Source organism: Dermacentor andersoni, chromosome 11 (assembly GCF_023375885.2).
Source record: "Dermacentor andersoni chromosome 11, qqDerAnde1_hic_scaffold, whole genome shotgun sequence".
Lineage (NCBI taxonomy): Eukaryota > Metazoa > Arthropoda > Arachnida > Ixodida > Ixodidae > Dermacentor > Dermacentor andersoni.
Genome location: NC_092824.1, coordinates 99,376,788 through 99,404,518, shown reverse-complemented (window position 1 = coordinate 99,404,518; position 27,731 = coordinate 99,376,788). Strand labels below are relative to the sequence as shown.

Sequence of the window (27,731 nt, the reverse complement as noted above, 5' to 3'; positions counted from 1 at the left end):
ATTTTCAGAAAACGAAACTACGAAGTTTACAAATCTGTAACTCGGCTGTAAGTGGCTCAACTAGCAGGACATCCTTCTGAGCACAGCAGGGTCGAAGGTTCGACTCCTAGATGATGAGGCTCTGTTGAACGAAAGTTTAGAATCGCAGGTCTGAATCGGGTCAATTTTGCTTGATTAGAATCTAAGGTCACCCGGCAGCCCAGTTCCTTAGCGTGTGCCTGTCTTATACTTGGTCGTTCCCGCTTATCCGAAGTTTGCGTGGTACACGTGTCCTGGCGTTCTTGTTGACATCTTAGTAAATTGCGGTTGTAGCCAATGACTTTGCCTAAATTTTTAACAATGGATACTAGAATATGTAAGAATGACTAGAGTCTGCACAACGAGAGAAAAGGGCGTTAACCGAGGGGCCCTATCTTTATTAATCATATCATAAGAAGCCAACAAACAAAGACACCAAGGACAACACAGGGGAAATTACTTGTGCTTACTAATTGAAATAAGGAAATTATAAATTAATGAAATTGAAAGTGGATGAAAAGACAATTTGCCGCAGGTGGGGAACGATGCCCGGGATGTCATCTCTAGAGCTGCTGATGCGCGCGAAATTGCCCTCTGGCGCCTGAACGCTTCGCAGGAAAAAGCAACGACGTGTCTATGACGCCCGCCACCTCGATACCCATTTTAACCCTGGTGACATGGTCCTCCCCTGGACACCACCACGACGTGTTGGTCTGTGTGATGAGTTGGTTTCGCCATACTCTGGCCTGTATCGTGTCTTGCGCAAAGTAGCCGACGTGACATATGAAATCGAACCTCTCGATGTCACCATGGCGCTGTCTGCCTCTGACATCGTTCACGTCACAAGAATAAAGCCATATCACTTGGACCCACCAAGCACCGGGACGGCGCCTTCGCCCCCAGGGGTCGTGCTACGAGGCGCTGTCAGCGATGAAGTTGAAGAAAAAGAACACGACGACGCTCGGTGATTTTCGTGTGGTTCGGTAGCCATCTTGAGTGACATTCGAAGCGTCCTTCTGTATATAACTTGTAAATATACTGCGCATTTTCCTCCCCGTAACAGTATATACATAGATACAATTTCTTTATTTCAATTACTGAGTTCAAATAATTTCCCCTGTGTTGTCCTTGGTGTCTTTGTTGGCTTCTTATGATAGAGCATGCACAGTAACACTGGAACTGCTGTCGCTGGGTGCTGTCACTGAGTCACCGGCGTGTTAGCTTTACTATACAAAATCAGGGACATGAAACGACTACGCCAGATTCCGTGCTATGCTGTCCACTGCTACGCTACTTCCATTTTATATTTGACACGCATGTCAAGACGCGTACGTCCCCTTCGTGGGTGGGGTCTCCTCCCTGTTGGCGGTCGTCGAGGTGTTCGTACAAAGTCAACCGAATGTTAACTCGAGCGAGTTTCTTTACCGACGCAGCTCGAGATTGCACATTCGTAAATAATTCATGATTTAGAACCACGGCTCGCGGTCTTCTACACCTCCCCCGCGCTGTTATCTTCCACGTGTTGTCGCAGCAAAGGAAATAGGAAGAGCTCTTGTGAAAGAAACGTGGGTGCATTTCATTTTCTGGAGTGCGATTTATTTTCAACATGCGTGAAAGACGAAGTAGGGAACGTAAAGGTGCTATGCCAGGCTTCGCTGATGTCGAGGATGATAAAAAAAAAGGGGGGGGGGGGGAAAGGAAGGTTGAAGGAGACGGTTTCAGCTTCCTGTCTTCAGGGCACCGATTCTTTTTTCACTCCTCTTTCGTTTGCTTCGTTCGAGTCGTTGGTCTCAGTTCTTTCTTTCTTTTCTCGCTCTCTTGGCCGGCCTCCGCTACAGCGTGCGACTTTCAGAAAAAAAAGGTGACGAAGTGTGGCGGCACCCTTTTTATTGCTCTATACGGACCAGCGGTTGCTGGCGACTGGGTTTGGCTCGGGCTGGAAAATAGATGGCCGACTCCGCGTCACCGCCTCGGAGCGCGCGAAAAAGAGAGCGCAGGATTTACAACCTTGGCGTGTTAGAAACGAATGTCCTCCCTCGTTCCTCGGCGACAACGCCTCGAGGGGTGCTCCCATTTATGTCTCGGAACGCGCCGCAAACCCGTCAGTGCATACCGTTCCTTCGGCCGCGGGGAACTGCTGTCGCGGTCGCCTATATCGTCGAGCTAAGTTCGGCAACTGGTCGCCTCGTTATTATTGACCGTTCCTTCCCTATAGCTCTCACGTTAACGACCGCGCGTTGCCTTTAGGGGTGTCACTGACAGCGGCTGCTTTTTTTTTCTTTGTGTGTGTGTGTGTGTGTGTGTGTGTGTGTGTGTGTGTGTGTGTGTGTGTGTGTGTGTGTGTGTGTGTGTGTGTGTGTGTGTGTGTGTGTGTGTGTGTGTGTGTGTGTGTGTGGCGATCTGTGTCCACTGCTTTCACTGATTGCCGAACGGCCGCCTCCATCACCACCACTTCAGCTACCACGGTAGCTCTAATCCATACTGCGCCCGCAAATTTCTTTTCTCATCGCATGGCCTAACCTTTCTGTCTTGGGGTAATCCGCTTGAGTTTGCAGCAGCGCGGATTCGGGACTGCGAGCTTCTTTTTAATATCGCGGGAGCGCACGCATCAGACGCAACATTTCCTCCTGCCTTCCATTTCTTGCGCGGTCTATATTACCCACCACGAAAATAAATTCGCGGACGTAAGTGCGTCGCTCCCAGTGTCATTGCTTATACATACAGGCCGGCCCAAGACCGTCTGTGGCTCTCTCGGCGGAAAGCTTTCTTTTCCATTTCAAGGCAGCGCCATCCGCATACAAGCCACGGGCGCTCAGCGTCGGGGAGCGGTTTCCAGTTTATGCCGGATTCGTTCGCTTTAAAACATCCGCCCTCCCCTCGGCTCAAAAAAAGTCCGGGCGTGATTTGAACTCCCAATGCGATAGCGTGTTGCGCTCTTTCTTCGTGTGTTCATTCTGTTCTTCGGTATGGTCATATATGTGTGTATACAACGCGTATTTCGCCTTGTTCGATTTTGTTTCTACCGTCTAGCTTTATTTCGCATTTGTATCGTTGTGTCTTGACCTTTACAAACTCTGTCCGCGTGCCTAGCATCGAATTTCTTCTACCGTACTCGCCTTGCCTAAAGTGAAAATAAATTTCAAGCTCTCCTGTCATCATCATTCCATTTGTAATATTGTTTATTTCTATCTCTCGCTGCCTTTTTCTCCCCGTGTTCTGCCTTTCTGCAACGCTATAGGTCCTGCAGTCCGCCACGGCTTCGAACAGATCGAGTTCGGCAGCCCTCCGCCCCTTCTTCCTTTCTTTTTTAAATTGCATCCGTCGTGTTTTGTTTATTTCCCTTTTTTCCGCCTTTCCGCCATCTCGATAGAGATAAGGCCCCTGCCGAACTCCGCTTCCCCCCGAAGTCTTCGCCCCGGCTAAAAGCGAGAGCCGGTTCCGGCTTTTATGCTGGGGATAACAGCGGTAGCAGCGACAGTTCAAGCCGTGTTTATTATTATGCTGTCCCGAATCCCCGCCGTCGGTCGTAATCCGCTGCCGAAAAGAGATCATCGCGCGACGTTCAGCGACGCGGACAGGCATCTATACTCGGTGTAAGCTGCTGGACTTGGCGCCGCTCGCTGGCTCGCCCGACCCTGCGAAGACGGTTGTGAGGGGATCGAGACAGAAGAGAAGCGTTGTCGTATACGGTGTGCCGTGGCCTTCTGTACTCCGTGCACTGTGGCCAAAGGTACGAGTCGTCCTGAGCGCGAGAGCTTTCTACGAAAAATAACTATGAGGGGAATCTCATGGGGCGCTGCGATCGTTCAGCTCATAGCTGCTATGGAAATGATGGGCTGCATGCACGCACTTGCCGAATCTTCGTGCCTGCGGTTTCAGAAGTCCAGCGATCGAACTATCGTAGATTAATGCGTACACGTTCCAAACGAAATGACTTCTGGATATTGGCAGCAGTCGAAGCTGAAACGGTTATAAGTTGCTATACCTTGCGTAATAAACTTGTAACAGCGACCACTGCGGTTTTGTGAGACACCGGAAACACGGGCCCACGTTCTCGTATTCCCAGCAATATATTCGAAGAACGGGCGCGTTGCTAAACAGTCATTGTAACGTCGTGTGCCAAGTTGGTTTCTGGAGGACTCTGCTGCACGTTCCCTAACCTATAGGATGGTTGCAGTGTCACGAAGACTGTTAGCTTTAGGCGGAGTTCAGTTTGAAGTATATCTAACGTGCGTAGGGGACTTGGAAAAGACTGAAGGATATACTGCAAAACACTTCGGCTTGCAGATATTGCGTCAGAGCATAGATGTCGCTGCATATCAAGTATACGATTACGGCCACTCGATCAAAGCAACCACCGTGCGTGTGGTTATAAGAGCCAATAGGGTTAGAATGTCCCAGAACGTGGCTCCACCCCAGTGGACCACTGACTGACTGTCGTGTGCGTTTCGGAGCGTTTTAGCAGGCATTGTAAACTTACTGAAGACGCTATTACACGAGGCGACTTACACTAAGGCGACCGTGTACGTTCAGCAGCTCGCTGAACTAGCTCTCTCTCTCTCTCTCTCTGGGGCGCCTTTCGGGGGGTCTGGCAACCTTGGCGAATGCGATTATCGAGGCGCCGGCAGCACGGGGCGGTGACGACTACTACTTCCGTGCGACCCGTTGTGCAGGCGCAGGGAGGGCGCAGGGGAGACGCTGCTGCTACTTGCAAGCGAGATGACGGCACAGACGCACGGGTCGTTGAACTCGGCAACACTTTCTTGTCTGCCGCTTGCTTGCCCGTCGTCTTGTTTTGCGCGCGCCAGGACTCATGAGTGCGAGAGCGCGTTCCTCTGTCGCCAGCGTCGCTGGAGAGTGCATGTCATAACATCTAAGCTCGGTTTACGGCGGCGCCATGTAGCTATAGCTGTCTATCTTCAGTTTCGTTGACTCCCTCTGTGTTTTTCTTTTATTTTCTTTTTCGCTTGTTTGTACGTTGCTTGAAAGTCGGGAGTTGTAGTTACCCCTCCGCATGTTGTTGTCGTGTGATAACGACGCCCGAGCTTGTTGCCGGAGGTCACTACACCGTGGCAGCTTCTATAGCACAGCACGCCGCTGTCTTGGTTCATCTGGTAATTGTCGCCTCCTTGTTTTCTTTCTCACTCCTCCTTGTTTTTTGTGATGAGGAATGTGGTGTAGGAATTGACGGAAGCAGCAATTCGCACAGTTGAAGCCGCGCTGAGGCGGTAATGGTCATTGAGACAAATTATTGCCTAACTGACGTGGCCGTTAAGACTTAGTTTGGAAGTGTTATGCGAGGGAGATGTAGCGGGAGCCAGTTTGGGCGATGTCTTTATAAGTTGCATAATTTTAAATTAACGCAGTATAGGCTTGAATTGCCTCCACTGTAACTGAAGAAAAAAAGATGTCAATTTTGTGTACACGAAGCAAGTCTAATAAGAAATAAAGTCTTGGTAGCGCCGCAGCGAGGCTTTCGTGTCAAAGTTGCCGCAATCACGTATATTGGTAACTCGTCTCGTGATGCACACGATATGTCGTGTTCTTGGCTTGTTGCGAACCTGAGCAATCACTTTTGCTAGTGTGCGCCGTTAGCTCTAATTGTACAGATTCGAATTGATCGATTGTCGTGTCGTCCAGATGCTGCAGACGCGAGCTTCAGCTACCTATGTCTATAGAAGACGCGCCCTCCGTACTGGCGGTGACATTTAAACCGGACAGATATACGGTATACGCTTGCGCATGCTATCTGTCGTATATGCAACCAGTCGTAGCAAGGGCGGCACCCAACAAGACTGCTTGCTGCCTGCTTGAGCTAAACAGGTTATACGCGGTCTTCGCGCCTGTGTAACACCGCGTCGTATCTCGTGTGGCTCCTGCACAGCGCATTTCCCAGCCGGGTTTTCGTCGGACACATAACTGTGCGCTTTCGACGTCTTCGGCTTGCCGTCTGCGTGGCGTCGTTACTTCCCGTTCGTTTCCTCGAAGATGCAGAGTACACAGCTGAATCGGGCACTTAGCACGCGTGCTTAGCGTGTTCCTCTTCTCCTGGTATAGCGGTGCTGTTCCTCTTTGCTCTTCTATCAGCGAGACAAGTGTCGCGTGGCGGCGAGCCTTTCCGGCGAAACCAACCCCGATTGGCCCTTTCTTGTCGCGCCGTCCATTCGCGGCCACTTGAAGCTGGCGCGCCTCGCAAATGTGGCCAAGAGGCTCGTACGTGCGATAGGACGTCGGCGGGGGCGCCTCCACACGGCGGCGATGGTAGCGGGGCCGCGGAACGGGAGTCGAAACGGGAGGAAGAGTGGTTGCGCGCGCGCTACCGAGAACGTGCAGGAGACGCGACGGAGAGCGCGCGCGTTCAGGGTCGAGTTTGGCGTTTCCTTCTCGTCTTGTCGACCGGGCGAGGCGTACGGACAGGGGCTGACGAACGCGCTGGCCGAAGTCGTCTTCATTCCGACACTGTATTCGGTTATACGTACCGCTGGTTAAACTTTCCGTACGACCTGTCGCTCAAAACCTCGGCAGGATCGCTGACCCTCGCGCCAATACTAGTGCGCAGCTTCGTAATCTCAAAGCTTCGCCTGTCGCGAGCACTCCTTGTGCGTTTAGAGAGGCGCTATTGAAACAGCTGCAGTTGCACTTAAAAGAAAATAGAGAGAAAGGATCCTGCAGGGTCGTGGATACAATAAAAGACAAGATACTCGGTCAGTGGCTTCCTCAGTCCCAGTATGCTATGCTTCAGACATTCTTCAGCGAAGCTTTTTCCTTTTGCGGGTTTCGGGGTCGGGGGCGGAGGGGGACTGAGCCCCCTTGGTTTCCTTTATTCCCACTTTTTTCCCGGTTAGCCTGTGTTAGGCTATGCCCGAAGCAGGTGGTTCGGTGTCAGGGTGTGCCTCACGGTATTCAAATGTTGGACCGCAGGCTGAAGTGACGGCAGGCGTAAAGATCGTCGGGACCACCATGCCCGGGACAGCACGGTTTGAAGCAACCCTATAGACGCTTCTAGCATTCTTGAAAGTTGGCGGGGGAAAGTGAGCGGACGCAGTTTTCGCCTGGTAGCATCACGCCATGTACGCGCGATATAGGCCCAACTTCTGACGGTGGAGGTGGGAGGGGGGGGGGGGATTCCCCGATTCAGAATCTCCGGGATGGGCCGAGGGTTTCGCAACCATGGTGTACCGGAGGCGCTCTGAGTTCTGTAGCGTTCAAGCCGGGGACAGCGCTTACTGTACGCCACTTGTGCGCAGTACGTGCAGTCGCGTGCAATATGACTTGCAACACCCTTGTTCGTGGTCGAATGGGCTCCAGGGCTGCGCGGCGGCTCTGACATGCGAAATAGCGGTTTAATAAATACCACTAATTGAAGGTGTGTCTAGGTGTGGAACTTACCCTGTGTCTGCGCAGCCGTACAGTCTTGGAGCCCATTCGACCACGGGCACCGGTGTTGCATGCCGGTCATATTGCACGCAACTGTAGTACGTTGGACGTTGCGTTGCGCGTGCCTTCGAGCTGCCCCTCCGGACGGGGTGGCGGCGCCGCGGTCGCTGGAACCGATACCCGAGCTGCATTTGGCTGCGACTCCGGGGCTCGCTCTCGAAACTGGAATGCCGCGGCGTTACGTTGCGTCGCATCCGACGCCGCGCGCTCTCGCCGACGCCGCAGCTGAACCGCGCAGCGCGCAGCCCAGTGGCGCGGCGATGGCCCTTTCCGTTCAGGGCCACCTACTGATATCTGTGGTTGCGCGCGATGACGAGAACCAGACCGCGCCCATAGAGGAACGAGAAAGCGCCGCTGTTTTCACGTGCCACGCTCGAAGCATCTTAGCGAGATTCATGCTAAGGTTTCCGAGATCTTCTACGTGACTAGAATTCCCCGAGCCCGCCCGCCCCGATTTGGAAGTGAGGCGCGAGATAACGGTAGACAGCGTCCGTCATGTCCATTTGATAGATAAGGGTATGGTGACTGACAGGGTCGGGGTGCCGACTGTGCTTATATGTCAGTGAGCTTGCGCCAGCGTTTCACGGATAAAGCGTGCTCGCGCGTTGGTGATAAATTCATCCGTACTTCGCTTTCTAAGTAACCAGACGTCGTTTTTTTTTTCTTCTTGACCCGCTAAAACCTCGAGGGTGTGTTGTGTTACATGTTCTTTTCTAAGGATTGGACTCTTTGGTAGAGCTTCCCAGAAGAAGGAAGCCGAATCTTTCTGCTGACAGGGATTGTCGACACGTTGTAGGCCTCCTGAAAGAGACCGTGACTGATAAAAACGGGAGTATTTACTTTCTTGGAAAGAAAAAAAAAAGGAATAGTTGCTAGGCTCGAGTTACGTTTTGGCAGAAGCGGTATTTCGTAAATGACGGAAGGGTGGACCAGTCGAGAGTCACACTGCAACATTCTGTAATGTGCATGCGCTCATGGCGCCGCGTTTACAACGGCTCGCACTGTCACTCAGTAGGCTTGCTAAGTGAATTCTAAACTCAACAGATTGTTGACAGCGGGTCATTGAAAGGTATTCGCCCATTCGCGTAACGAAAGTAGCCCTGTACGCGCTCAGATGCCGCCGGTCCACTGGTCCACTGGGCCGTACGGCTGCATGCAGCTTCTATAGTCTGCCCCGATTGTGGTTGTGGCGTGAGCAGATGGAACACGGAAACACAGGGCTGAATACTGCAGTGATGCTGTGTGTGTGTGTGTGTGTGTGTGTGTGTGTGTGTGTGTGTGTGTGTGTCACACGAGGGATAAAATCTTGAAACGAGGTGAAATTTTTTTGATAGCGCACGTACTACTGTCGTTGGTTATCGAAGTAACGCAAATCAAAAGTCGACGTGAAGGAAACTATTCGTGTGTTTGCAGTGTCTGTAGCATTCACAGTTCTGTTGGGCCGCGGTCCCTAACCCGGCCTCTCCTCCTACTATCCCCCTTCCACTCTTTCTCTTTTTCGGTATTTTCCACTTGGATCTCCAGCTGCGCGTTCACCGTTCTTTATGGCGTCCCGCGACCGGCTCCGCGACGCCGGCGCCAGCGGCAGCTGTCCACACGTCGTCTTCGTAAACACTGGCCTACAGGTTCTCGACCTCCGGCGCGGTGACGGCGTTGTAGCGAATATTCGCACTGCTTGTGCTGCAGGCAGCGCGATCATGTCGCTCAAGTGACGATTGCGCGCGCGTAAGTGAGCCAGCTGAAAACTGCGCACGGTGCGCGGGACATGTTGCTCCCGCATGCGTGCCCGATCCCGCATGCTTTCCGAGCGCAACTGCAAATGCTGCAAGACAGTCGCGCTGACCGACACGCACAGCAAGCGAAGACCTGAAGTCAGTATTCGTCTGTCTCGTAGACTTGTAGGCGGGGCCCATGTTTTGCGATATTCGATCTTGTTCACTCGCTAGGCGGTGGTGCATTATTGTGTGTGTGTGTGTGTGTGTGTGTTTTCAACCAAACTTCCTTCTGTAAGGACTGAAACAGCCTGACAGCTCGCAGGTTAATTACCAATACTAAAAAGTTGTGCATAACCCCGATCTCGAATGATGCGCTTTTTTACTGTGTGCGTCGTGTTGTCAGTGTGTGGCGCTGTGTCGGTGAAAGTACACTTGAAACCCGTTCTTTGGTCTTAGGGCACTAGTAGGTCGGTCGCCTCGAAATAGCGTTTCTTTTTTCTTCGTCGTTTTCTTTAAATGTAATCACCGCTGATGGTGTAGCTTGTTTCCTGTGTTCTTGCGCCTGCTTTCAAGTGACCAGCTCTGAAAGATCTGAAACTGCGTCGCCGTGGTCTGTATTGCTTCGTTTGGTTTAGTCTGGCCATATCGCTTTTGTTTTTGTAAGCGTTGTCCTCTATACGGTGGTACAGCCAAATAAACATGCCTGTTGAGGCTTGTAAAACGTATATAGTTTCCTAGTTTCTCAGGAAATGCTCGCCTTTCCACTGAACGTAACGTATCGTTTCACGGAATTTCTTGTGTAGCCTCCGTTTGTTCAAGCTTACCGTTTCGCACGCGTCTATTCGTGGAAGGATCCATATAGCCGTGTGGTTGGTGCAGAAGGTGATGGGAACGTTCGCGACTGCGGCGCAGTTTGTCAGACCTAGCAGGGAGAGAAAAAAAGGAGAGAGAGAGAGAAGCGGTTCAATTTGTTTAACCAAGCCTCCCAGGCTTCCAGGCAACGTCCCCGTTTACGTTAGCGCTGCCCCCACTCGCAAACTTAGGTCAAACCACCCTTTGTTATTGTGCTTACTTCCTTTCCATAAAGCAGGGGCCCCTTACATGTTGTCTTACCGTCGCCTCCCACGTAAGAACTCCCGGCCTGGCGGCATAGGAACAGTGGCGCGCACCACACTGTATATTGCTTTAGCTTCCCGCTTTCGTGAAGCTCCTTCTCAACCATGACGTTCGCTTCCTCCGCGGCCGTTCAAGACCCTCCCGACTCGGACCGCGAGCGAAGCGTACATGTCTGTCGACCGCCGGTCTTACAGAAATGGGAACCCCTCCTCCCTTCCCGCCGTTGTTTTTTTGCGCGGCGTTCGATGCCTTCTTCCCATGCAAGCACGCCGAAAGTCCGCCGGGGGCTGCAGGAGGCACAGCACTCCAAACCGCGAGGGGTCCTCTCCCCTTCGTTGTTTTCCACAGTCTCCCGTACGCGCGGTTCCAGCGCCGCGTGCATTCCGGCCGGCAAACGCTCCCGCTCGAGGCTTCCATTCCAAGACGTCCCCGTAGTGCCTCGCTTCTGGGACCTGTGCCCGCGGTGCAGCGAAGCAACGAGGCGCTGTGTTGCGCGTGCGTGTGTTTGCGTGGCCCTGAAGAAAGCTAAAAAAAGAAAAGAAAAAAGTGAGAGTTGGTGGATGAGCGCCCCCTAACCATAATAAACTGCCAGCCCTGCGATCTCCGGTGTTTATCGCGTCAGAAGAGCGTCCGCTTGCTCTTGCTCCTCTGCCCTCGCGTCATCTCTGCTTCCTCTGCCTGCCTTTGTTATGGTTTCGCGGCCGCGCACGCTGCCCCAAGTACAGAGGGCATTCCTTCTTTCGTCGTTCGCTTGCGCCTCCAGCCGCCAGTGCGCTCGATCCCTGGTCGGATGGATTGCTCCGTGACGCGCGAAGCTTCTCAGAAGTGCCGTTGGTGGAAGCGTGCATGTGGAGAAAGACGCGCCGTTTTGGTTGTTTGGAAATGAAGTGTGGGAAGAAATTATAAGCGTCGATCTGGCTGTTCGTTGCGGCTGTTGAGTTCGAGCTGTGGTGAGCTGCGATCCCTTAACTTAGTTCGCTCGGTCGGTCTCGGGTTTCTTGGTTGGCCGGCACTGTGACGACGAGAGCGCGTGCGTTCTCGCCCGCCACGCTTCTGTGAAGAACGTGCTGACTGGTGTGCCATAGCGATCTTCACGTTCGCCCGCTGTTTCGTGAGCACCTCTCTCTCTCTCTCTCTCTCTCTCTCTCTCTCTCTCTCTCTCTCTCTCTCTCTCCTTAGCTCCTACGAACAAGTAAAACGAAACCACTGGGCCTTAGCGCCGTTTCCGCCGCTTGGCCCTAGCCGCCGTCACGGTTACATCCATCTCGGCATCATCGGCGATTTCCTTTGCCGGCCCATTGCGTCTCTCGATGCGTGTATAGGCGCACCACAACAGATGGACGACGCAGAGCCGCGCTCTTGTATCGCCGGTCACGTCGCTCAAGCCCCGCCGAGATCCGTGTTTACCGGCCTGCGGTCCTGATTGGGAAGACGAGCGGGCCCCGGGGTGCGACGGTGGTGGTCACGTGGCCGCTGACGTATCGGTTTCCTATTAGCGGAATCCCTTCGCCGCCGGTTTCCCCTTCCTCCAAGCGTTTCCTAGGGTCCGCTTTGCACCCCCCCCTTCCCTCCCTCGCTCCCTAGGCTGACCTTCTCGGCTGTGTGTGTGGCTTGCCGGAAGGGTCGTCGGCGCAATCTCCGTCTCTATAAAGAGGGCCCTCAGGAGGAGCAGGCTACGACCCCGCTGGGTTCGTCGTCTCGCACTCTGTGCTGGTGTGATACGAACGGCGTCCGCGGGGGCCTTGTGTTCCTTCATTCGAGTGCCAGTCACTGCGAGTGGTGCGCGGAACGGGCCTTGCGAGCTGCTGGCGGAACACACTGCTGCGCCTACCTTTGTGGAGAGTCCTGACTGTGCAGTAGCGGTCAGTCACTGTGCCTGCGCCGTGTTCGAGCACCGAAGATTGCGACGTGAGTTGTTACTGACTGGTTCCTTCACGCATGTTGCTACCCGCCGCCGTGGGGCCCAGTGGCTATGACGTTCTGCTGCCGAGCACGAGGTCGCGGGTTCGATTCCTCACTGCGGCGACCGCGCTTCAATGCGGGTGAAGTGCAACAAACGCTCGTGTACCGTCCTTTGGGTGCGCCTTAAATAACTCCAGGTAGTCAAAGTCAGTTCGGAACCCTCCACTAGGGCATCTCTCATAGCTCCAGTATTGCTTTGGGACGTTAAGCTCAATCAATCGATCAATCAATCTTGTTGCTTTCCGGCATTCATGTGAGCAGGAAGACAGAGCATGACTTTTAGGTGTTCAGTGCAGAATATGGTTGTACCTGCGATTTGACGCGCGGCTAGCCTTATACCATCAAACGCCTCTAGAATGCGTCAGCATATTCAGACACTCGGAGTAACCATCGTTTAGTCGCGTAGTATCATGCGTATCCTGCATTAAGCACGCATTAGTATTCAACCGTTACCTGTCAGCCTGCTATTGCGGCTCCCGTATGTGTCGTTAATTAGGCGTTTTTGTGTTACCTCTTTATCTCCCACTAGCCTTTGACCGCGTGTTAACTTGGCGTGAAGGTTCGCTATATGGGTTTGACGGCTTTCGCAACTACTGTTCGAACAGAGCCCAATCTTGTAGGAGGAAACGCGAGTCGGCAATATTCTGTAATTCATTTAGGCCCGATATGCAGGGCGCATCAATGACATCGGTGCTGAACCGATGACGAACGATTTTGAAAAAATTCTGCAAGTCGGATGCTCCGACTGTACTTCGTTGTCCGAACCAGGAACTCTGGTTCACAGACTCGCTCCTTAACGGATTCCCGAAGCGAAACGAGGGCCTCCTTAAACGGATTTTGCTTCTCAACGGTTGCTGCTTGTTTTGAGAGTCGCGCGGTGGGTAAGTCGTTTGTCCTTGCGGTGTTATGCATTCTGGAGTACAGGTCCCACGCAGTTTTCTTTACCGTCATTTACTACCTGGAAAAAAAAAAAAAAAAAAAAAGGAAACGAGCGTTCGCGAGCGAAACGGTTGGTTCGAACCGTCAGGTGTGGAAAGTGGCGCGAAGGTGTGGAAGGTGTATGGCGTGAAAGGTGTGGAAAGCGAAAGTACGCGCTTTCTAACCACTGCGCTTTTGGGTTGGCAACGCATAGACAAATATTTATATAAGATTCAGGTAGGTACGCCTGATCCAGTGTGCTCTATTCTGATATACTCTGAACAAGGGAGCGCGTAAATCTTCCGAAGAATGGTGGCAAAGGAAGTACGGGTCAAAGCGATGTCCCGTCACTTCTTGGCACCCTTGGCACCCAAAATGCCATTCTAGCTGTTGTACGCAAAGTACAATGAATCAACTGGCTATTCCAACCCGTTTCGAACAACAGTTGACGTTTATTCGGCTAGGGACTACAAGTATACATGGTCAGTACACCGCAGCGAATACATCTTACCACGGACAGCGACAGTGGGGGCTATTCACTCGGGACGGACGTGCTGCTCGTTCGGCCTTGCCGCCGTATTCGGATCCTCGCGTGCCAGTCGGCTGTCACATTCGCAGCTGGGATTCTCGCGTGCGATTTACTAGACCGAGCAGTGCGCGTCAACGAGTCAATTTGAAGTACTGCCATCGCTCGCTCACCTCTGGAATCGCATCGTGTCCAGCATTGCCTCCGAGATCGAGCGGCGCGCGTTGCATCTTGGAGGCCATGTGTCCACAGCCGGCATCTCGCCTTTCCGTCACCTCCTCATTCGTCCTTTTTCTTTAAATGCCGCGCCGCCGAGCGCTCCATCCCGCCATCCACACCGTTCCTCGCTCCTGTCGAGGGTGTTGGGCGACGCCACGGCAGGGATCGCCCGTGGGTGCCTGCGCGACGGGAAATGAACTGCCAAGCGTCCGTCGTCCGCCGGGTAGTTGCGTGCACCGATCTCGTGGCGCGTGATGTCGCGTATTCAGCGCTGTTCTATCCAAACTTTAAATCTGTTGCATATTGATGCTTCTCTTGCTATCCGAATGAATAGAAGGGTGCGGAGAGAGCGGCCCCAATACGTGGGTGGCCATTGTCACCAAGCTGTTTTGTTATGTCGCAGTGCACGAGAATAAGTTCTAGTGCACTATATCTACATATATTGCTACCGTCTTTGTGATTTGCTTCGATACAACGTCCCATGCGGAAGCACGGGCTAGCAAGAACGCAAGTTGAAGGTCGCTGTGAGGCCTTAGGGTGACAAGGTGTTCTCATGTCCATCTCTTGTTTGTCGTTTTTGAAGGCGCCATTGCCCGATATCAGCTGGCTCAAATTGTTTCTGCACGGAACTGGGAGGGCGAAGAAAAAGAAAAATATGACTCGTGCGCTCCTTCTATGTCCTCCTCGCGCGCCTTCACGAGCCGCCACCACCAGCGTGATGCTCGCCGAGGTGCCGGGAAAGGGGCTCCCCGGCTTCGTCGTTTCCGGACCGCCGGTCGAGTCCCCCGCGGTGATGGATGGGGACGCCGATAAGCAGACGGCGGTGCACTTCACAGGCCATCCTTTCTCTCCTATCCTCCTCCGCTATTTGGTGGATATATCTCTAGCTGCACTCCTCCTTTCGCTTTGGATGGACGGGGGAGGGGAGAGAGAGAGAGGTGTTGGCGAAGGAGGGGGGAAGGGGGGCGTAGTGCTCTTTGGGAGACGGGATTTTTGCGCCCCCGCCCTCTGGTGGTGTTGCACACCCGGCCCGTCCGTCCGTCCATCGTCGCGCACACCCTTCTTCGCCGTCTTCTGAGGACCCCCTATCTTGTTCGCTTCTCCCGCTAGCTCGCGCGAGTGTGTGCACTGTCTAGTATGTAGTACTCGACATTTTACTTTGCGCCCCCCTCCCCCCTCCCACTTTTTGGGGGTGGGGCTCTTGTCTCTTGCTTGCTGGAGGTTTGCATTTATCAGCCCTTCTGGAGCAAACGCAGATGCTGCACGATGGCGTGCTTTCACTTGAGGGCATGGGAGCCTGCCTCCACCCGCCAAGAAGGCAGCTTTTGCATGAAAGCAGGCGAGAAGATGTGAATCTGCACTGTTCTGAGATATCTTTTTTCTCCCTGTGGGCTGGTTTAGTGAAGGGTGTCGTGAATCTAATCATTACATTACACAGGATCAATTTCCTGGGATTTTTAGAAGATGCAGCGCTGTCACTGGAGAATGAAAATATTTCATTTGTAGTTTTAACTTAATGTGCATGCTCATTGGTAAATGCTCACCATGTATTCCAATAGCATGAACATTGCAAGGTTTTTGCAGTGTGTTCTTAATGCACCCAAGGCTAGATGCTAATCACACTCATTTCTCTGCCAGCCTCTACAAACATTGTGAAGGCACACATGGTTTTTACATGCTCATTTTTGTACAAATCAGTTCTGTTGTCAAGTCGTTTGAAGATGGTATCTCTGGTGCCTTCGTTGCTTGACATCAAGGGAACTGGTGGCATCTTCATACATAGCCTTCTTTTTACTGTTGTGTCCTGCATTCAAACTGACAGTCTAGTTTAGTGTAAAACAGCAGGGCATCATCTGCCATGTTTTGTCTGCCTCCACATCTTTTTTAGTCACCTATTACAAGCCACCTAGTTTTTTTTTTTTTCCCTGTTGCTACTGCTTAGGCACAACTGGATGTAATAATGTCAATCAGCATCTTGTGCAACAAGTCAGTTTGTTTATCACCATCGCTACTGCACCCCACCACGCCAGGATGAAATGATGCAAATCAGTAGCTTGCATAACCAATGGCACAAAGTAGGCGTTGCAGCCGCGTATGCTTTATAACTCTCTTGGCACAGCGCTTGCATTCCTGTTGCATTTGCAATTCAAAGAGAGCGTGTGGTGTGCGTTCAGAAACACGGAGTGGCTGCACCGAGGCATGTTATATTAACTGGTCTTTCTACCCACATTGCTTGTATCCATTTCTTTCCACTTTTCCCTTTCCCTATAGTCCTCGTCCAAAAACATTTTTGATTTGACTTGGGAAGACCTCAGATATGCGACACTGGGGACCTCGCACTATGGGTGAGGCTTATAACTTGGCAGGTACATGTTTCTTTTTCCTGCATTTATTTTACGATTGCCGTTTCTTGTATTTTTTCCTTATTCTGTTTTTCTTCTTACTCTGATGAGTTTGTTAGCAGTTTCATGTTGGGAGAGTGGGAAACGTCAGCTTGCCTGCACGGATGATACTTTTCAAGCTCAGAGGCAGTCAAGAAAACAAAAATACAGGAGCTGTTTTCTTAAAGAGTGGCAAATTTAGAGATTTAGTGCACAAGCACGAACTCTTAAGAGCCAGTTCACATAGCGAGGCTGGGTCAACCTATTCCAGGGAGATGGCCAGGTCATCATTGCATGCCACACTATGCAAAGCGTGTTTTTTTTATGCTTGCCTGCTTCCATTGTGTGGTGAGCGGGATCTACTGTTTGTTATCTAAGTTACCAGCCAAGCCCGTCACAGTGGTCTGTGTTTACCTCTTAAGAATTCCACTGGGCACTGTCGCAGAAGCTCCTCCTCTGTCTCCCATGCGCGTGAGCCATTGCTTCTTCTTTGGGTCGGAGAGGGGCTCAACTTATTTTGAGCCCATCAAGGCAGGCAGCAAGGCTTTCCCTCGATCCCTCCCTTCTTCCCGCTTTCTGATCGTGGTGTTTGGCACTGACTTCAAAAGCTTCGTGGCTGTCAACAGGGTTGAATGTCCCTTCCCACGAGGCTACGCACCGAAAAAGAATCTCCAAGTTGAAGGGCTTTTCATTGTTTGGGAGCATCCACTGTTCTGGCATTTTCCCTCTTAGCAAGGCTGTGTTTGTATTGCGCATCGTTGCCGTGGAGGAAATCTGCAGCAGGTAGCTAATATGCTTGCACAATGCATCAGCAGAAAACGGCATGGAGTGCAGAAAGAATTTGTTGACATCGAACCAACAAAGGCCAGGATGTGGAGGTGCTAAAATAGCATCAGTTGACTTCTGTTTAAGGTTCTGTACTTTTGTCCTAAAATTGTGACACATAGTTTCCGCTTTGTCTTTCGCCAGATATGTTTGTAATGATGCAGCTACGTCCCCAAGTGAGGAATGAACGCCTGTGGCCCTGAGGCTGTATTTTCTGTCTCGTGTTATCAGAATTCTGCTGCATTAAGCCTACTGAAGACATTGTAATAGGTGGCTTGTCATTACGCCCGTACTTGTTGGCCTATGTTGAATATTGTGAATGTTTCTTGTTTTGTTGCAGTAAGTGTCGGAAGTGTTGTTGCTCTGCACTGACCGCGTTGCTTAAACAAGCAGGGCCAACCCCTTCGTGTCCTGCACCCAAAACCTGCATCACCCGAAGGCCCTGTTGTGTCATTTGCACCCGCTGCACCTACGAGGAAAGATATGCAAGGTGCACGATTTGGGGTGGTTACATGTCAGGAAGGGGTGTGTTTTCCGGGTTGGTTACATGACGGAGAGAATTGAAGGGGGCTGGCAGCGAGCCAGCAATCATTACACACGCGCAACTCTCAGTCTGATTGCATGCAATCACGCTTAGAGAGAGGGGGGTGGGGGTGGAAGCACAGTCCAAGGTATGATGACCACGGGCTACTACTTCTTCATCCGGAGGGTGCGGTGCGTCTTGTAAATCTTGAGTCGCACCAGCAGAAAAGGCTGGAGAGCAAATGGCTCTGCTTCATAAGAGAGAAGGGAAAGGCTTGCTGCTGCTTGCAATCTGTAACCTAGCCAGGGTGTTCGGCGGGCCATGGCCAGGTGGAACTGGTTTTGAGAGGAGGCGTTGTCGGCAAGGGAAGGTAGGGCGAGATGTGACGAGTGGGAAGGGGCGTTTCTCTTTGGATTTGCAAGGCCACGGCCTTCCCCTTGGCACAGCCCGAAGGAAGATGTTTGCTCTGGAAGGGTGGAAGCGATGAGGCCTCTCGTCTCGGCTTTCTGCATTCCGTGCCATGTTGTTCACCCCGGCCAGAGCGAATTGGCAGGTCCTGTTAGTCGACCTTGGCTTCCGTGTGAGTGTGGGCCACATGTGTTGGTGGACTGGGCGCACTGCACTTCCTTGGCTGTTGGTGTTTGTAAACAGGAAGCTGTGGACTACTCTTGTAAATTGTTTCGGTTTACCTGCTAATTGTAGGATTGGGTGAGTGTTTCACTAGCTCAGTGTAGGGCTGTTACCTTTGGAAACGTTTTTAGATGCGGCAGAAATTGAGAGCTTTTCCTGGGAAGTAAGCGTGGCACCAGTGAGCATTGTTGCGAATATTTTAGTCAGCCACTCTTTGGGGCATTGTGTAGGTCTATGACTGATCTTGCTTTGTGGTCCTTTGGCGTATGATTTTAGATCATGTGTCACATGGGAACTTTCCTGAGCAGTTGCTGTTTCGTAAATGGCAAAATGTGGACAAGCTTATTAAATATATATAATCTAGGATTTTCTATCAGTTTTAGCACTGTGTAAGCTTGGTCCTTTGTCTCTTTAACATCCGTTCCTTTGCCAGTGCCATACGTTTTAATTTTTGTCACGACCTGCAGTGCAAATCAAGGACACACAACCACCGCATAAACGCAAGCCAACTTTGCTGTTAGGCAGAATGCTAACTGGCGATTCTGACTCTTGTCACTTTGAACCTTCTTGCAGAGCGTTGCTGAACAACCATGCTTGCTGACTGAAAAGGGCGGCACACCGGTAGCCACGCCGGGCGCATGATTCTACGGACCCTGCTGTAGCAGCATTTGTAACCAACCAAGGGGACGTGCACACCAGTCTGTCATGGACGGGAGGCAGTGGCGGCACCTGGCGAGTGGCGCTGGACTTCTGCTCCTGCTGTGGGTGTTCCCAGGTGCCCACACCTCGCTCTGCAAGTCGGTGTTCTCACCGATTTCTGGAGGTAGGATCATCTGTGCTGTCTGTGCGGTTCCAAAAAGCCTGCAATGCAGCTGTCTGCCTCTGTGGAGCGTGACGAAATGAAATGAAGCCTTCAGTGACAGGGTTCTTAAGCATAGCAGTTGCCATCTTTTCAGTGCTGATTGGAAAGCCTTGGCTGGTTCATTTAAGGGAAACTAAATAGAAAAATAATTTTAACTGCATTAGTAAATTGCTTTCTAAATGATCAATAAGATAGGTCACTGTTACAGTGAGAGCAGGCTCGAAAAGCCAGAAAAGACGCTGAAAGACAGTTGACGCCGTGGCCTCGAAGTTTTCAAACCAGCTTGCTTTAATGTCATGGATTTTAATGGCAGAGATGAAAGACACTGTATTCTGAAGGAACCAAACACTGAACTTTTCAAGCTTCAAAAGCTTTCTACCAAGCCACAATGTACCAAATTTGAAAACAATAATTTGAAAATAATAATAATTTAATATTGACACGTGTACTTATCTTTATCGGGCAACCACGTTTCGCTGCTTAACAACTGTAATCGCACAGCGAGGGACGCGCCTGCATGTATCCGACGTTTCTGGAAAGTTATCGACGCTTCTATCCGCGTGTCTGTTGTCGCCGAACCTTGTGTTATCAGATTTCATCGCGTGACACGAATGGTGTAGAACTTTGTGGAAGACACGCGGGTCCCATCAGTTAATCTGGAACATTCGACGACTGATCTATAAAAGCCGACGCGCTTGACCCGCTAATCAGTTTTCCGACGATCGCCGACCGTGTTCGCTGCTATCGTTGTGCTATAAGTGTAGCCTGTTTTTGTGGGCACAGGTTCGCCCAATAAAAGCTAGTTTTGTATTCCACCGCATTGCTTCTTTCTTCACCGTCACTACCACGTGACAATATCTGTTGCATCGCACTGATAAACTTGGCATTGCGTTTCTGCATGGAAGTGTAGAAAAATGGAACTTTCACCTTCATTTTTGTCAATCTTTTTTTACTTAACCTATTACCGCAATATTAGTGAAAGCATAGATTTGGGTTGATACGTTATCAATCTTAACTGATTTATGTTTATCTTTAGTGCCCGGACAGTTCAAGGCAGAACTCCGATGCAGAATACTTTGCTAGCACAGTAAAACCTGAATTGTTTTCAGTGCATCTGATATTGAGAAGCTAGCAAAAAATTGTCGTTGAAGCTTCATAATGTTAATATTCAACTGTGTTTGTATATCAGGCTAGAACTGTCTGCAAACTTTTTATGGAAAAGGATATTTTTCCGATACAGGTAGCACTTTTCTAAGGCTTGTACCAGTACTAGCTTTTAACCATTAAGTGATAAAGGTTTTGGAGGAAGCAGTCCCCACACACATCAGCAAAGAGAACACAGCTTAGGTAACCTCTCACAATTTTAATCATTGAGGAAAGTGCGTACGTCTAAATTGACAGCGGGGATCCACCAGTCTGTAACATCATGGGTGCATGAAGGTTGTCCAAAATATGCGGGGCCATGTATTATCTTCTTGTTTTATGCTCCTAATGCCTTTCTCTGCAGGCTGCCAGCCCAGTATCATGACTCTAATGGTGTGATGGAAATGTTGTTGCAAACTTTGCTAACACAACCATTTAGTTAAACACATGTGTGGCAATCAACTCTACTGCTGTGTGAAAGCCATGCACCGTCCTGAGTGCTTACCTTCTGTATGCAGACATGCCCAAGGACTTCAGCCTGAAAGTGGGCGACCCTCTGGTGCTCAACTGCACCCTCGAGACTCCAGAGTTCAGCATCTCGAGCAGGCGGTACTCGGTGAATGGCAGCCACCTGGAGATAAAGTTCAACGACACTAAGGTGCCTAGCGAGCTGCTGTCGGTGGGCGAAATGTGGGTGGCGTTGCGGAAGGAGCGCTCGGAGTATTCGGACACTGGCAACTACAACTGCAACATCCGCGTCGCCTCTGACAAGGTTTTCCACGTCTGTGCCACACAGGTCACCATAGGAGGTAGGTTTTTACATCGCCTGAGCGCATCAGTGTTCCCACTGCTCTCTGAGCAGGGAATGGCGCAAGTTTGGGGTTAAGGAGAATATGCTAATGTTGAAGCTTGGCTCATGATATTTGACTTCCTTGAATTTCTTATATTTGCGCAAAGAGAGGTCAAAAGGAAGCAAAAGGCGTACGGAGGAGTTTTGGTTTTGAGGTTCGAAAAGCCGCTTGGGGACATTATTTCTAAAGCTCCGTTATTGTTATACACGCATCGTTATGCAAAGTTCGGTGAGTGTCCACCTTCACAATGTCATTAGTATATCATTATAGTCCATTATCGTTTCAGAATAGCGATCTCCATTTCGTTTTGCTGTAGTAGCTGCAAGATGTAACTGGAAGATGCCTGTAGTAGTGTTTGCCGCTAGATTCAGAAAGCATTGCTACTTTTGTAGGCATAGGCTGCCAGTTAAGTCGTTCTAAATTTCTAGGCAGCCTTCTTTCTTGGAATTTTGGTAGCTTTGTCCTTTTTTGGACCTTCGTAACTTTGTGGTGCAGATAAAAAGAGCTTCTTTTTTGTTGTCGTCAGCCCCAGTGGCTCCCTTTGGTCACCCCTAACTGTTGCGCCTGGTAGTTTTAGCAGCTTAAGTTGCTCTCTGCTTGCTCCTTACATGGGGCTGTCTTCGTGCAACTTGGCAAAGGGGAAACCGGATGATGGGTGGCGTGCTTACTGGCCAGTATGCACGTATGCATATTGGTATGCATACATGCGGTATGTGGTTTTGCAGGGTTTGGCAGAAGTTTGGGCATGGAAGGATGCTCGTAGTATTGGGTTGCCGATTCCATCAGAGCACCTGACTACGATGGCAATATGTGCCTGCTTTCCACCATTTTCCAAAACTAAAACTGTGCAACTAGGGGCTTGAAATGATGTGGAAAGCTGTTGGTAGCTGGTTAAAATGAGATACTGGGATTATGCATGGCAAAGAAAAAAAAAAGAGAAAAGGAACTATTATGTACGGGTGTTTACGTTACTTATATTTTGCCATTTTTTCATCGACAAGCATAATACATTGCCTTCACCCTTGTTACATGGCTGAATCAACGCATCACAGAACGCACCTACCTAAATTGGCATTTAATTTCAGCTTAGCTTGCAAATAGTCTCGTGCGTAAATGTAAACATTGCATGAGAATAGTACATGTTCCATAAAGTGAAAATAAAGACAATTGTATGCATTTTATATTTTGTATGGCATTTAAATGACCACTTCATGAAAGCTTCAATTCACATTGATTCCATCCTGTGCAATAGACTTTCAGTTTTTTTTTTCTTCGCTTCCCATCATCCTCCAAACTTGTCAGGCCTCTTGAGCATTAGGGCTGGCGAATTTAAACGCTCCATTTTAACAGATATTTAACATGTGATGTGTAATTTAGGTTGAGGCTGCAAGTAATTAAATGGCCTCACCGTTGGGTCTATTTTCCTGTTTTTTTCTTTCACAGAGCCACCACTTCCTGTCGAAAACTTCCGGTGCATCAGCTATTACTTCAAAAACCTTACCTGCTATTGGGAGCCTCCACCGAACAGTGTCAAGACTGAATACAGGCTGGGAGAGATGTTTGCGTACACACGGTGAGTAGTTGCTGTGTGTGCGTTTTGCGGTGGAAACTGTTGCGCCCGCTCAGGAGACATTACAGAGCTTGATGCCGAGCTAAAAATTATTCTGGAAATGTCTGGCATCTTCTTTCAAGCCGTTGTCTTGTTGCAGCCTGCTTTTGAAATGTTAGTTTTTGATGTTGATTTTAGCTGAAAATTAGTTGCCATGGAATGTTCTGCTGATCTCGAAATGCAAAGCCTGCATCATTTTTATAGGTCTGGATAGCAGCACATGGTGCTGTTGTTGAAATGATGTGGGTAACCACGACTGTGTAAAAATCTTTCTTTTTAGTCTTTTTCTTTGGTTTGGTAAGGCTTGTTACAACTTTTACTTCCTCTAAATGATCAAGTTTGGTCATCTTTCCAACAGACCGGCGCAACCGAAGGGCCGTGCCGGACATCGGTCCGAAGACCTAACTAAATCGTTCAATCGGTAGTAGCGACCGGCGGTGTGTACAAAGGGCAGGGATGTAATCAACGCGAGCTTATGACTCGCGCTTACTGGGAATTCCTCGTTCAAGGGGAACAATTGCAAGCCCCTATCCCAATCACGAAAGAAGTTCCACGGGTTACTCAGTCTTTTCAGACAGGGATAAAGACACGCTGCTTCCTTCACTGTAGCGTGCGTGCGGCCCCGGACATCTAAGGGCAATCACAGACCTGTTATTGCTCTGTTTCGTGCGGCTAGGAGCCGCTTGTCCCTCTAAGAAGGTTGTAAGGTGCTGGGAACCCCGCACCTATTTAATAGTCTCGTTCGTTATCGGAATTAACCAGACAAATCGCGCCACCAACTAAGAACGGCCATGCACCACCATGAAACTGTTAAAGCAAGGGTTTGCCATTCTATGATAGATTTAATAGTGAACTCGGGACATTTGTTACTGTGTGCTCAGTGATAAATTCATACACCACCTTCATCACCCAAGTTAGTACCTCATTTTTGATGTCCTATGGCCATTTTCTTGAAACATTACCTTAAGTGTCTGTTTTAATTAGGTGTTATGTAATATTGAACATGGTATCTTTAAATTTGGACATTGTATAATTGAAACAATATTGCTTGTTTCACCAGGATCAAATGAATGCAGATCAAATCGACTAGGGATAATTTGAATACCAAGCTTAACCACTTGCGGTGTTTACTGCTGGCATTTACTGGCTTCCTGAATGTATACACTATAATCATTTTGGAAAGCTGTTTCCTCTGCTTGTCATGTTTCAGCATGTTTCACATCCATCTGCTTGCTGTTGTCGTCACGTATCCAATTTGATAGTTATATAGGTATAATGTACAATTGGTCATGTGATGAGCACGACTGTGCAGCTTTCTGCTGTTTTTCATGAGGTTCTGGGTACTTCTACTCTAATACTTTTTCATATGAATAAGTTTGTTACGGTACTTATGAGGTGGACGCGTCATAGTGACATAATACACATGCTTGCCTGATTCTTATGGTCGCTGTGTCACACGTGAGCACAGTCAGGAGAAGCATGCCGGAGCACATTTGTTTTGCATTCTTTTTTTTTTTTTAACGAATAACGTTGTCATATTTAGCTTTATTGCTTCTTGACGTCAGCAAATTTACTTTGTGTGAAGACTTCAGGATAATGCTGGCGACGCCAGGTCTGGCATTTCGAGACCGACATTGTATCAAATAATGATATTCTATGCTTCGCAACCTTTCTACATGTGTACCGGCAACATTTGCGATTTTATTGAAGATGCCCAAGTTTTATAGGTGTTTTACAATCGTGCTATTGATATCGGTAATATTGCAACTTTTAATTTGTGTCTGGTTTAGAGCGAAATTAGATTTCAAGAAATTAAAAAATACAGTCGTTCACCGATTTCTCTATAGTCTGACTTCTTTTTTGTGCCTGTCAATTATTCAGACTTGACCGCAGCAGCTTCACCAAATGATAGAACTACTGTGTAACGGCAGCTGGAACGCTGGCTACAGTTAGACGATTCTTTCGTGACTAAACTACACAAAGCAATTCCTGTTAGTCTGCAGCACAGATCATTCTTGCTGCGACAATGGAGCAGAGTGACTGTGCATGGCGTCCATATGAAAAATATAGCCAGCATATATATAAACAATCATGTATGAGTTTAAGTTCGAGTTTATTCAACCACATGTCAGGTACATAAGAGTGCTGGCGCAGTAAAACAAATTTTAGTACATTTCACTAAATTTTAGTATTTTTTCACATTGACTGTAGTATTTTTCATATTTTCTAACGTTGGCAAGTCTGTACTTTTTAAGTGTTGTCCTTTTATGTGGAAACGCGTCTGGCAGAGTTTCTACAATTTTGGAAAATATGTGCGAGAACCCTTTATTAAAAGAAGCTTATGAAATCATATTATATGGCTGCACTATACCTTGTGGTGACAGTAACATGGGTGAGCAATATAAGTGCTTTCCGTCACGACATTGTCGTGAACACCGGGATGACACGACGTGCTTTACATTCCTCACGCAGGACGCACAAGGGCTTTTATCGGTTGTGCCCGAAGGCAGGACACTCGGGAAATGGCTCTTTCTGCTCATGGACTCTGCAGTCCTCGCCGCCGCTTCGCAAGGAGACCACTCTCTTTCGCCTGGTTATGAATGGGACGAACGCTCTCGGTGTGAGAAATTTCACCTACACTATAGAGCATCTAAAAATAGGTGAGAATTTCATCTGTATTCTGCTCCCAGGGGTGGGCGGATATTTTGTTGTTTACGCGGTTTCGATGCTCTCACACCACAACTCCCCTGCATGTCAGGTGTAGTGTGCCACAATCTAATCTCGGTATAATGCATATAACGAAGCATTTTGTTATTCACAAACTTTTTTTTTGCTGATATCTATGTGTATGCTTGTAACAAATATTAAACATAACAAAGGTATTTTCGTGTTGTGCAGCTTCATTACAGCGAGTTTCGACTTTATCAGACGTGCATGAAAAATCAGGTTTTGCACTGTAAAAATATGACTTGTTTTGTCATGGGCAATACGACGTATCCCTCATAAATGTGTTAACTTTACGGGACCCCACTAAGTCAGATACTGATGTGCGAACATGGATATAAAGAAATATTAGAAAAAGCATAGGTTAATCTAAAATATGTCGCTTAAATTTAGCAGGTGACAAATACATACTTACAAAAAATACCGGATATGACGAATATATTTTCGCATTGAATATGACTTTGTTGCAATGCAGTTCATATTCTTTGTTCTCTTCATGGGAAGTATTATCAGTGTGCATGGCGAAAACAGGGGCTACCTGAATGCTTTAACCTCTTTTGTTGCAGTGAAACATTCTCGTGATATTCACCACACGATAACATTTAAAATATTGTGATTTGAGCATGTTCCACCCTGTGTTTGCAGTGAAAATTTCCGAGCCAACTGAGTTCAAGTGCAGCGCGGTGTCCAAGCGGAGTATCACGCTTAGCTGGAATGCCAGCGTCGAGCAGAGGGAGACTCCGAAGCTGCTTGTCATCTATGAGATCCACTATCAGTCTCAATACGAGTCCAACTGGAAGGTACGTAGTCATTTCTTTTATCTCATTTTGAAGGGACGTTAACAGGCGGCAGTAAATGTGCGAACATGAGAATAAATTTTCTGTTATTTCTTTTTCCGGGAATCTATTTGTAGTTACTAGCAGTTCACCACTTTGGTGGAAAATGTTGGCTGCTGGCATAGAAAGTGAATGCCAAAATTCCCTCACATTGATTTTATTGAGATCTAAATTCGTTGATGCCATAACTGGTGATGGCTGCTTGTTGTCACTAGGGTAAAACGATAATAGTAAACAAAGTCAGTCTTCTTTTTTTTTTAAAAAGTGGGGTCGTTATGCGAGTAAATACGGTAACCGCTGGCGCTATAGTATGAACAGTCAAAACAGTTCATAATAAATTGATTAAAGCAGTTGTTAATGCGTGGGGTTGAAGCTGATTGGTTGCTTGAATGGCATCATGTTTTCATTACTGAACACAGAGACATGAAACACAAATATAGCATTTGCGCTTGACGTCAGCTTGTGTCATGGGAAAATTGCGTTGTGACAACATAACAGTAGCAGGAATCCATGCCAGTGATTCTGGATGCTATGCCATACACCTCACAACAGTGGTAAACATAATTTTTCTGGGAGGGAGTAATTGAAAAGTTGTTCACACTGTGAATTCATAATGACGTACAAATCTCAAGACATACAGTCGGCCCCAAAAGTTTACGGGACACAGGATTTTCGAAAAACTATAACTTCCCAGGAAACCTGGGCACATAGTTTTGAGGTCATAGTCTTAGTATGCAGTGGTACATCGCGTAGTAGTGCATCGCATAAACTTTTGCTTATGACTGTATATTTAGTGGGGCTCCGCCAAAACGCCTCTGTATGTATGGGGCAGCCACGTCTGGAACAGTAGTGCATAACTCTTGATAATGAATAGTACGTCATGACGCTGCATAATCCTGGGAACCTGGTTGCAAGCTCTGCCTTTGTAGTACTGCGCATAATTAGTGGAACAAAGCACAGACCCTCTGTGCTTTCCTTGTTTCCTACCTTCTTCGCTGTATTTTCCGTCTCCCCTTGCTTTGTTTGAATGCTTTCGTTGTTTTTAACTAGCGCTTTAGCTCCCTAGTTGTTTTTGTCCTTTGTCCAGGCGTCTCATGACAGAACAATGGCCCTTTGTCTCTGCAAAAGTGGCGGCAAGAAGAGTAGTTGAAGCGGGTAAATGTTTATCATTTTCAAAGAGCCCATCTAAGCAGTGTACTTTCTGTCGTCCATGCCAGCTGGCAAGAGTTACGCTATACAGGCAGCTAGCCAAGTCCTAGAAAAAATGTCCCTGTGTCCCCCTCTCCTCATTTTCTTTTCTCTTAAGTGCCCACGGCCACTTGCCATTTAGTGCTTTCGCATTAGTGGCATGTTACTTTTGGTCTGAAGGGGTACCACATTGGAACATGAAGGTGAAAATTTATCAGGCAGCAAGCATTGTGTCAAACTCCTTACGA

At 48.9% G+C, this 27,731-nt stretch overlaps 1 protein-coding gene and 1 long non-coding RNA gene across 6 annotated transcripts in view; one reads left to right on the top strand and one right to left on the bottom strand.

The window, feature by feature from the left end:
• Positions 1-27,731, top strand: part of LOC126539142 (uncharacterized) — a 232,823-nt gene that overhangs the window by 182,128 nt on the left and 22,964 nt on the right. For all 3 annotated transcript variants that reach the window (XM_072285451.1, XM_072285452.1, XM_050185881.3), the window contains 5 exons: positions 18,844-19,093; positions 20,794-21,084; positions 22,570-22,699; positions 25,208-25,395; positions 26,105-26,259. In XM_072285451.1, the coding sequence (XP_072141552.1) occupies positions 18,976-19,093; positions 20,794-21,084; positions 22,570-22,699; positions 25,208-25,395; positions 26,105-26,259 (882 nt within the window). In that variant the 5' untranslated portion in view covers positions 18,844-18,975. The remainder of the gene's footprint in view (positions 1-18,843; positions 19,094-20,793; positions 21,085-22,569; positions 22,700-25,207; positions 25,396-26,104; positions 26,260-27,731) is intronic.
• LOC129386879 (uncharacterized) overlaps positions 51-27,731 on the bottom strand; it is a 243,197-nt gene continuing 215,516 nt past the window's right edge. For 2 of the 3 annotated variants that reach the window (XR_011891046.1, XR_011891044.1), the window contains exons 4-5: positions 20,781-20,906; positions 9,702-10,092 (exon numbers count right to left, since the gene is read on the bottom strand). This is a non-coding gene — a long non-coding RNA (uncharacterized lncRNA). Of the gene's footprint in view, positions 122-9,701; positions 10,093-20,780; positions 20,907-27,731 lie in introns of those variants that run through there. The other variant, XR_011891045.1, reaches the window with a different exon arrangement.